This window comes from Anopheles maculipalpis, chromosome 3RL (genome assembly GCF_943734695.1).
Source record: "Anopheles maculipalpis chromosome 3RL, idAnoMacuDA_375_x, whole genome shotgun sequence".
In the NCBI taxonomy this organism is placed as follows: Eukaryota; Metazoa; Arthropoda; class Insecta; order Diptera; family Culicidae; genus Anopheles; species Anopheles maculipalpis.
This window is the reverse complement of record NC_064872.1, coordinates 30,585,031-30,595,954: the sequence shown is the minus strand read 5'-3', so window position 1 is coordinate 30,595,954 and position 10,924 is coordinate 30,585,031. Positions and strand designations below refer to the sequence as shown.

Below are 10,924 nucleotides of genomic sequence, written 5' to 3'. Positions count from 1 at the left end.
TACAAAAGCCAAACCAACAATGACTTTCCGTTTTACCGTGAAATAGAGTGCTCGAAAAAATATGGCCCAAATAGCAATCTTTTCACCTGACACATCAATTCGTGCACTTTTGGCGGTTGTCAAAAATATCATCTGCTCAAAAACTGTCTGGCAGCACTGTGTTGGAATGTTAGTTATTGTTTTCGCTAGCTTTTCGTGAGATCGTAAACAATAGCGGGAAGGAAGTTCCGCTTTTCCTCGGTCGTAGTTTTAATTTTCGTTTTATGTGTGTGAAAATGTCTCTGCTAACAGATTCATGGTAAAGGAACATGTGTTACATGTGGCTGTTTGGATGGTGTTGATTTACGGTTAGTTTTGCCTTCCATTGCAGTACTTTCGAGGTGGTGCCAAATGCTTGCAAAATATGTGAAGAAAACTACGAAATGATGGGTTCAATCATATGCCCCGAAACCGATACCAATATGTTGGAAAAAATCTTCAAAAGCACGAACGTTCGTGTACAACCACGCAAAGGTATCATCACCCCCGTGTGCGAATACTGTCGAAGCCGGATCGATGAGTATGACGAGCATTTTAAGCCTTATGTGAAAGAATATTACCTCGAGACTGGTGACAACGAGACTGTATTGGGAGATAAGTTGAATGAAACGATCGATCCATTGGCGGATGAGTCTGGAAATCCAGCGGATTGCAGCAGTAATACCCCAGTCGAAAACGATGGTCGCGAAAGTGATACTCGTTGCGAAGGTGAAGATGAAACTATAAACAATGATTCCGACTATGAAAGTTATGCTCGGCGGGAAAGTGCTCCCACGGTCGAAGCAATCAGCACCAGCTGGAGTAAATTAGCAGTTTTAAGAAAACCCTCCGAATGCGCCATCTGCGGCAAGCAGATAAAATCGATGACCGATCATATGAAAATTCATCGAACCGACAAACAGTACAAATGCACGTTCTGTGATAAATCTTTCGCACAAAGCAACAACCTAACTTACCACATCCGGCAGCATACGGGCGAAAAACCGTACGGTTGTGAAAAGTGTGACAAAACATTCATCAACCGTTCGCACCTTCTATCACATTTGGTAAGTGTACGTACATTTGCTATCATTTGCTATTATATTAAGCCGGACAATTTTCTACTGCTTCTTTGTAGAAATATCATAACGATGAGAAGATGTTTCAGTGTGAAATTTGTTGTAAACGGTTCAATCATGTGGGTAACTTAAATAAGCATCGGCGGGTACACTCGGGCGAGAAACCGTATCGTTGCGAGTTTTGTGATAGGACGTTTAATAATATTTCGAACAAAAAGATGCACGAAAAGCGGCACAGCGGTGAGCGGAATTTTGTGTGTGAGGTTTGCTCGAAAGCGTTCCACGATAATCATCATCTCGAGCGTCATCAAGCGGTACATCGGAAGTGTTGAGAGTGGCATTTGAAATCTGCTGGTAAAATCAGGATCTATCTATTTTTTTAAGGATGATTGCTAGTTAAATGTGAGAGGGAATGTTTAGTAACAATTTTAGCTACATGCATAGTAGATCAAATTGAGTATTTTAATATTTTAATTAGTTTTTAAATCAGCCTTAATTGGGAACATGTAATATGAATATAATATAACTTTTGATAGCAAATTAACAGTAGTGTTAAATAGAGTTGAGATAAACCTTGGTTCTTAAGCAAATATTTAAGTAAATATCGTTGAAATGCTCTTTTTTGAATGTATGAAGCCAACGGTATCGTATCATTTTGAATCCGCCAATCAAACGTTTTATCAGTCTACCTACGATAGCGTGGATGACAAGTTTCATTGAATTTTTAAATATATTGATTTGAATTACGAATTTTGATTTGAGCTTTACATAGCAAAAAAACATGCTCATAAAATTGTTCCCACTTTTTGAAAATATTTTTGAATCATAAAAAACCTGACCGAAGCCAAATGCTGCTGTGCCAGATGTGTACTTCTGCTCGGTTGTCAAAAAATCGACCAATCACAAACGAGAAACGTGTTTATTTTCATGACGGACCGATAGCGGAAGAAACAAAACCGGTTGATATAAGTTGGAGCGTTCTTTCATCCGGAAGAATTACGTACCATTCCTTCACAAATCCAGCGCCTTACTGTACTGGCTGGTCCAGTTCGTTCTTAAAGTTACACGAAGCTCCTCAGTTTTTGTGTTCTTGTATCTGTGAATCGTAGTTAGCCATGCATTCCGATCTGCACCGTTATCTGATCGTCGCCGTGGGGCTAACGATCGCCCTAGCACCAGCCCTAACCACCGGCCAGATGGGCGATATTGCACGGCCGATCGAAAGCAAAGAACTCAAGTGCCTCGTGTGCAAGGCATCGATGGCGGAAATGGAGCTGGCCGCATCGAAGGTTGACCCGAACAAGAAGGTTGAGGTTGGCGATTACCGGCTCGATACGACAGGTGAATCGAAGAAGAAGAAAAAAATCCTCTACGCCAAATCGGAAATGTATCTCACCGAGATGATGGAAACGGTATGCGACCGGATGGATGATTACGCAAAGGCACGCTACAAGAAGAACGGCCGTGCGGTGGTAATGAAGATGATGACCGACGGTGGCATGAATCCGGACATGGCGAACGTAAACTTTGTGCAGGAGGGCGATCTGAACAAAACGCTCAAGCACCTGTGTTTGGAGATTGTGGAGAACTACGATGAGGATATTATCCGGATGTTCCAGGAGGAGGTGGTGAAGGATACGGACATTCGGTTATGTTCGCAGGTGGCCAAATACTGTAAAGAGCAACCGCTCGACGATGAGTACGAGTACGAGGAAAGTGAGGAGAGCCGGGATGAGCTTTAGATATGTTAAACGATCATGCACGATCGTAGGAATACGTCCATGGAAAGCGTGTGTAAAGGATAGTTTTACATACGTGCATTTTCGTCTACAAAAATGAAGTAGTCACTTCGTTGCAGCAAAGCGTTAAGCTTCTGTTACCTCCGAACCCTGTTGGTTGATCGATTGTTTCTCGAGCATTACGATAGGGGAAGTTATAGTTATATATTTGAGTAGTGTGTGGCTCACGATGAAAATAAAATACTTTTGTACGTTTATATGAAATTTTGGTTCGAGTTGTACATTTTTCTGGGTCGCTTAATCGCGGGCTTCAATGGTCGGTATCGAAAGAGCAGATAACTGAGAAAAGTCGATAAGTAGCAGCAGTAGCGAGCGGTAGATTTATTGGCTACCGATATGCTGCAACTCAGTGGCAGTAGGTGAAGGGAATCGATTTATTAAGATGGTACTACTTTTGATAAGGCATCAAACTCTATATCGCGTTGGTTTGTGGAATCAAAATATTTTTAACAATAATAGCATTACTTGTGGGTTTGAAATATTAATTTAAGTACACAATATGTATGTCGAGTTTTCCTATGTTCGATCGTTACCGAAGTCTTCTCTTTTGGGCCACCTCCCTGTGCGAAAGAGTAACTCTCCAGTTATGGATAAAATTTAGTCAAAAAAGCCAATAATGGATGGCCATAAAGAAGGGTCGGTGGTAAAGAACCCCAGGGCATCAGGCAAAAACTCAACATTTATTTATATTGACCTAAACAAGTTGATTGAAATAACTTCAAACGTAAAAAGAAGAGCTCTAAGCTTTGCACAATCATAAATTGCCCTCTTCACAGTGTAATATTACACAAAGAATGCATTTCGCAAATATCAGTCAGAGTGGATTAGAAAGTACAAATGGCAAAATGCATTTTTTTTGCTGAAGATTACAGCTGATGTTCCCGAAGAAGCAAACCGTAAAGCAATCACTGATCATTTGCAACGGGTATGGCACAGTGAAGGCTTTTAAAATTACACCTCAAAGCGATTACCATCCTCATTACGGTGAAATGTGTCCACGGGCAGTGGGTTACAATTGGAGATCTCTTAGCGCAATCCACATTCGGCACAATCTCTAGCAATCAGTCCCAAGGAAAGGCTTACGTTACGGAATCAGTTAAATGGACAGATGTCGCTCGCTAGCTCTGATACAGAACAAAATCAATTGCAAGTCTTCTTAAATCATCCACGTACACAATATTATTTGCTCGGTGCTCTTTGCTTACCAATTGGTACACGCACTATTGCATTTGAAATCGCATATACACAGCTGCAAAGAATTGTATTATGCGTATGTACCGCCCTCTTATCATTAATGGTGGAGCAGGTGTGTTGTATGACTACGTACTTTGTGTTGATTTCGTGTGCGTTTCATAGCTTACAGCGCACAGTAGGATAATTGCTGTAAATTTGAATGGGCATGAAGATATTTCTTTTTTACAATTTATACGATATCAATTGATAAATATTAGCAATACGACCTAGCCGTCCTTTATGAATAAAAAAAAAAGATAAATATGGAGCTTGAAGAATGCGAGTTAATTAAAGTCTGAAGACGATTTACAACGGTCGGTTTTTTTTATTCGTAAAGGACGGCCAGGTATTGCTTACAGTATTGCTTACAGTAAACTTAAAATTAGTATACTCTTTTCATCTTTGCTGGGAGACATTTCCTTCTCCGAGCTGTGAAAGGGCACCATATCCCGGGAGTGCTCGGTTGCAACGGTCGGTTTTATAGGTAGCACAAGTATTTAAGAAAAGAATTCATATATTACTGATACTTAAGAGATTCACTTAAGAGAAGTAAGAGATGCAAAAGGTGCTTATTTAGGCATCAAACAGAAATTTGGTTTGTAACCAAAAAACAAAACTAGACAAACTATACTTTTTGTCAGATCTTTTAAACTTTAATACTTTTTAATATAACATTGGACAACACATCAATAGACGATACATGAAAAAAAAAAGGATCTATTGATGCATATGATTTGATGATGAATGTCGTTTTTAGGTATTTTACCTTGCTAGTCTCATGTCTTTTTTTTATGCAAAAATAACATCTTGGCCGCATTGATCTAATAAAATAAAATATAGGACACTTCATATAAAATATAGGACAAATATAGGAAATCGATTATTAGTCTCTTTTTTCGATTCTGATGAAAATTAGGCTTAAACACATAATGCCATAAAATAAGACCATTCATCAATTATAAGTCTATTTCAGATTTTTTTATTTTTAGACAATCATTGATGAACTTTTGGACAGAAACAAAGATACTATAGATAATTCAGTAAACTTAAAGCATTTCATTTATATATTATTACGTAGGACGGCACGTTGCCGTATTGTCAAAGTTAAAGTAATTGCTACCAAAATTTAGTAAAGTTATAGCAAGTAGAAGTATTGAAATAATTGTTTTAAAAAGCGAACTTAAAAGAGGTCTTATGTTATTGACGGTCACTATAAGAGTAGCCTGGTAATATAAGTCTAGTCTGTGTAAGTTTATCACACGGAAAATTTGGCTCTAGCAAGCACAAAACAACACTTTTTTTCCCTCACCTTACACAGCTTTTCGACCACGGTCGTTAGACCTATAGTGCGCCATAACCGTCCCTCACCGGCACACAAATTTGCTATCGTCAAAACCGACAATATCGCCGTCGCGCGGCACATTAGCTTAACTTCCTTCACGAGTACGGCAAGCATTGTGGAACAAGTCGAGTGTTGTTTGTCAAACGGAAAGCATCTGTACAAACTCGAGAAGCCCTACGGAACAGGCTTCCTTGGTAGTGGTTGGAAATTGGCTAATGATACAGTTTACAGTGATCGTGGCTAGAAAACGTGGCTAATTTCGGTTACCGGTAGAACGCAATTTGTCAGTGACTTTGAAAGACATTGATTTGTCGGTGCAGTTTGAATGTAGAATGTAGCAAAAGGTGTACGAAAATGTATATTTGTTGATCGATAGTATCATTCGACCCACGGAGGTGTAAAAATGGTGCAAAAGATAGTACAGCAGTTTCATGTAAATCAATTAGTGATAAGATAAGAAGGCGCTTTAGTGACGTAGCACGAGTGACATTGTGGCGTGTATGAGGTTAAATCTTGAAAAATTATTGTAATTTGAAATTGTTTGGGAAGAAGTTAGGCACTGCTTAGCGAACTAAATCACCTCACAGGTAAGAAAATGTGTAATAATTCCTTCCAAACAATCTAAAAAAAAAAGCATCAACACAGATGGATCATGTAACGTAGATTATGGCACATTAGTTTCGGCTCAAAGTCACACACGACGCAAGTCATCTGGTGTAGAAGAAACGAAGAAAAACTACCCCAAAAAAACCCCATCCAACTCCACACTTCTTTCCGCCTCTTTCCGCCTCTTTCCGACCAATCACGGCTGATTGGTTTTGATTTAATTAATTTTCTCGTGACCTATAAACGTGTCGTTACAACGTTAAGTCGTAATCGTTTAGCTGTGGCCGGCGCTACCACCTACCATTACGAGCCGTGTTCGCACAATCATCCAAAAACGCCGTGATTGATGTTGTGTCGGCAAAACTTGGAGCTTTTGTTTTCGTTCGGTGCAATTTTAAACTTGTTCCACCGATTGTTGTTTGAAACGTTTGAAACAGCGGTATGGAAGAACGGTTGCACGAATTTGTGTACGGCTGGGAAAAGTGGCAATGGACTAGGATTGAAGAGCACTTGATCCTCTGTCCTCTGAGGTTACGGAATGATCGGATGAAGTCGTTGAATGGAAATTTGCCCACAAGCGTTTATTGGCCCGTCAAAAAAGACAATTTTCGCACCGTCAGATTCTGATTTTTCTGAGTGATTTTCAGGTTATGATGATGATGATGATGATGATAGAAGCTTCGTCATAAGTTCCGACCAGAATCTGTCTCTTATAGGTGGCATGTTTTAGGAATAGATTGCAAATTTTTTGCAGGCCATAGCTGTACCAGCTCATTTAATAACGATGTCTTTTTTTTGCTCTTGGTGGATCCCTAGAACTCTTGGCGGTTGAATGAAAAATCGATAAAAGCACTCTATTTTGTAATGCACGTGTTAGCCAATAATTAAGCTTAGAAGCTTGTGGCCAAATAGCACAATAGTAGACTTTTTCTGTATGCAGAGAATATAAGAAGAATGAATAATTAATAGAATCGAATGGTAGGCCATTGCCTCTGTGGATGAAGTCATCATATGTATCATTTCCGAAACTGGTGGTCAAAAACGTCTCCGCGTAATGAGCGAATCGCCGGACAGTGTCTGGATACTTCAGCTGGCAGGGCAAATTGTTCCCGGATGTTCCCATGTAGTACTTTAGTGTACGAATGCAACAAACACCGGTACGGGTAAGCCCTCGCCGTGCTATACACGCTAGCGGCGAAAGAAAACGAAGAGACATTTAATCACGTACCACATCATGGCCGGCGACGAATGCTCATGGTCGAAATTCTCACTTTCCGTGCACGTCGGAAACAAATGGAAACGGGGGTTGGTATAATTTAAAAGCAGTTAACCTATGTACCCGCATCAAACTGACCGCTGAAACCGCGCACTACAGTAATGGCGCTTTGGCGACAACAAATTACCGCGTGCGAAAAGGAAGAAAAAATAACACTTTCCCCTGTTCTGGTTGGGGCTGGCTGGGTATCTGGGAGTGTAACATGACACGGATGAGGTTTACCCTGATGGATTAGGTCGTCAGGTGTGTCAAACTGGTTGATGACTATGTTTGGGGTTCACTAATTTTGTTTAATACACTGCATGGAATGACTTTGTGAGTTTGTTGTTTTTTGAATGGCTTCAACTACTAAGAACCTTCCCATCTACACCAATAAGGAAAAGAGTTTCCTTCATTTTACAAATAAGGAAAGATAAAGGCTTGAAGAGGTCGGTAAAGCTGTTAAGGGATAGATATTTCCGGGCCACCCAATTGAACTGGCATCGGTTGGGAGGTTCCAACCGGTGTACAATGAACGATCGAACGAGCATGGCTCCTAAGCTATGTAGCTCCTAAGAGTTACGATAGGCCTCAGTAGATGAGGTTTTCTTTGACGAGAGCCAACCGGCGAATCTTCTTCGATTGTGGAAGTCCACTCCGCTCGTAGGTAAACCGTTACATTTGGCTTCTTGCAAGAATTTATACAGATTCTACCGACGTTCTATTAATTTTTTCTATATTAGTTCGGTGTTCTGAGATAAGTCTGATAAGTAGTGTTCAAGACATTGCTATTTTTGTACCATTTAAGGTCACAAATTTCATATTTTTTACATATTTTTTTACCGCTAACGTATGCATTAAGAAAGCGACAAAAATGTTCCGTTGTTTGCTCATGCGCTTACGCTGTCACTTGCTGGTCGGTCCATCGATCAGTGGTCAATGTATACTAGTTCACTACATACTGTCAAAATTTGTGAGCTTTATCCCATTGTTTACAGTAGCTAGAACGAGCACAGTAAAAGCTTTTTATGGTTCGCTCATACCGTCTGATCAATCCGGGCCCAATCAGATTCTGTCTTTTCTGGAGAAGGAAAAGTTTATAGTGTGGAAGCATGGATCTGGCTATCCGACCATTTTAAGACCCTGTGATTCACAATCAATGAAAAGATCATCGCATCCCGTTTTATTTTCTCCAGCAATGGCATCGAACAATGTGATTTATGGTATAAGGAGCCTCCAAGTAGTTGCATTAAGAAGTACCACAAAAGCGCTCTTCAAACGCTCGAAACGATTCTGGGGCGATTCCCAAGTAGCTAACCATAGGATGCCGCGGTACCATTCGATCGCAATTTTCTAGATCAATTTAAAGAGGAAAATCTATCGAAATAATTGCATGGTCAAAGTCAGGGAAAAAACTTTTTCACAGAAAAAAAATCAACAATTTAATTTTTAACGCTTATGACTTATGCAAGTGCTTGTCGAGATGAGAAGGCAAAGATTGGATTTTTTTTCGGAAATAAAAGATTTCTTAAAGAAAACAATCCAATTCGATTGGTTACAGGGTCTTTTACCGTTTAATTTTATCATACGTTACCACACTTTACCTGTGTGACCAGAGTTGGACATACCTGGTCTAGGTACGTGATTGTCCATGTTGCGAAAAAAAAAGAGAGAACTTTTGAAATAAAACCCCAAACGATATAGCATCGGTTTAGTGCGTAGTGGTTTGTAAATTTACATCCGCGTACGCGTGACCACCTGAATCTGGCACCGCAAAATATGTGGCCTTAGTTTCGGGGCCCTGCCTGTAGTCGCTTTGTGGTTATGCGAGATTGACAAATGTAAAAAAGGGAAAGTGGTTCACATCGCCTTTCGACATTTTGCAAAGTAATGTCATAATTTTTGCATGATTTATCATAGTCGCCGAGAGTCACGTGAGAGATGCATTGTGCTTTGTGCCACAAACTTGAGCATTACTTTATTTTTAAACATATTTCAAAAGACCGCATTCGTCTATTTCTCTTTGTTGCTAATTTAAATTTGCAAAAAGAATATTACGACAGCAGCGAAGCGAACGTGCTGGTATTTTAAATACCTCTGGAAGGTGACAACAAATTAAATGAATGGGGACGGTTTGTGAGTGTCTGTACTTTTTTTCTTTTCTTTGTGCCATACATTTTTCTACAAAATGTGTGATTGTTTTAAACAACAACGATTGTTCGCATCAAATGGAACCAATTCAACATGCATTCTGCTCTCAATGACGAATGTTTAACGATCCGTTTCGTTGTTTTTTGTTGTCTGCATTAAACTTTTGCACCGATGACAGTGAGCACGTGTTTCGTGCCCAATATCCGGTATTAATTGCATTTGCTAACTTGACATTGAAACGACTCCAACACCATGTGGACCATGCTTCTTTTTACTGCTAAGTTTCGGTACTTTCATCGGTCGAAACAATGTCGAACGGGCCATTTATTGCATTGCATTGTTTGTTTTGGGGTGTATGTGTGTGTGTGTGTGATTTTGTGCAATGATGAAAATAGTGCACCTTGCATTGCATGTACAGTAACAGTTATGCCAATGACGACCATCATATGATGGTGTAGTTGATCACCACCGACGATGCGTCGGTAGTGTGCGCTTAAAGACAAAGCACTTTAAATTAATGGACCATTAGTTTGGGCTATTATTGAAGACGATTTGAATTTTTTCATTGTGATTGCGATAAGTATTTCATTGCTTTCTGCATTTATCTAATAGCATGCGACTGAAGGACGTTAAGAGGTTTAGTTGTGTTGGGCATTTTAAACGATTTCTGGGTCCGATCCGGGTGTAAGATCCCATCCGAACCGATTTTTCGCACGCAGGACGTTGCTGTCTAGTTAGGTCTAGTAAAATTAAGACAAGCAATTCAAAAATGGGACGCTGAAACATGTGCTGAGTTTGTAATACCAAATCGGAGTTCAAATACCTTTCGTTCTGTTGTTCCACTTTAGTGAGGATTGACTATCCAACTATGGCGTGACTCAGTGACCGTTAAGTCAAGAAGAAGAAGAAGAAGAAGTACCAAACGTGAAGAAGAAGTGTTAAACGATCTTTACTTCAAAGACATTTTTCAATGTTGCGTTGAACAACCTTTCGCCAACCTCTGTCCTGCCATGCAATTATAAGGGAATTGATTTTTGGTATTTTTGTTGTCAAATTTTATTGTTATCACTAATCTTATACTTAGGGCAGCCCGATGGAGTAGGCGACAGCGGCGCCGGTCTTCAAACAGCAAGACCGGGGTTCAATTCCCATCCGGAACGTCCTCCCGTATTGAGGACTGATTGACTAAGCCATCTGACCGTAGGCGTGGCCTAGAAGGTCGTTAAAAAGAAGAATAATCTTATACTTACGTAACGTCATACTTTATAATAAATAATAATTTTCTATTTATTGATTGTTTGCCTTAAGGCTACAAAATATGTGTATTTAAGTTAGCTTAAAAATTAAAAAATTAGACCGAAGAAATAGAAAAATTAAACTGACTACTGAGGTACGATAAGGAAGAACAGAAAGAAAGAAAATAAATGAGAGAAAAAGTGTA

The 10,924-nt window shown here is 39.7% G+C and overlaps 3 protein-coding genes across 3 annotated transcripts in view; 2 read left to right on the top strand and 1 right to left on the bottom strand.

The window, feature by feature from the left end:
* Positions 1 to 10,924, bottom strand: part of LOC126564267 (SUMO-activating enzyme subunit 2-A) — a 354,644-nt gene that overhangs the window by 95,700 nt on the left and 248,020 nt on the right. The gene's annotated exons all lie outside the window — the stretch shown is intronic.
* LOC126560551 (zinc finger protein 271-like) lies at positions 276 to 1,429 on the top strand. Its single transcript, XM_050216509.1, has 3 exons — positions 276 to 298; positions 371 to 1,085; positions 1,157 to 1,429. Exons 1-3 carry the CDS (start codon positions 276 to 278, stop codon positions 1,427 to 1,429), a joined length of 1,011 nt encoding a protein of 336 aa, XP_050072466.1.
* LOC126565408 (protein seele) lies at positions 2,194 to 2,842 on the top strand. The gene has a single exon (XM_050222584.1). It carries the CDS (start codon positions 2,213 to 2,215, stop codon positions 2,837 to 2,839), a length of 627 nt encoding a protein of 208 aa, XP_050078541.1. The 5' UTR covers positions 2,194 to 2,212; the 3' UTR covers positions 2,840 to 2,842.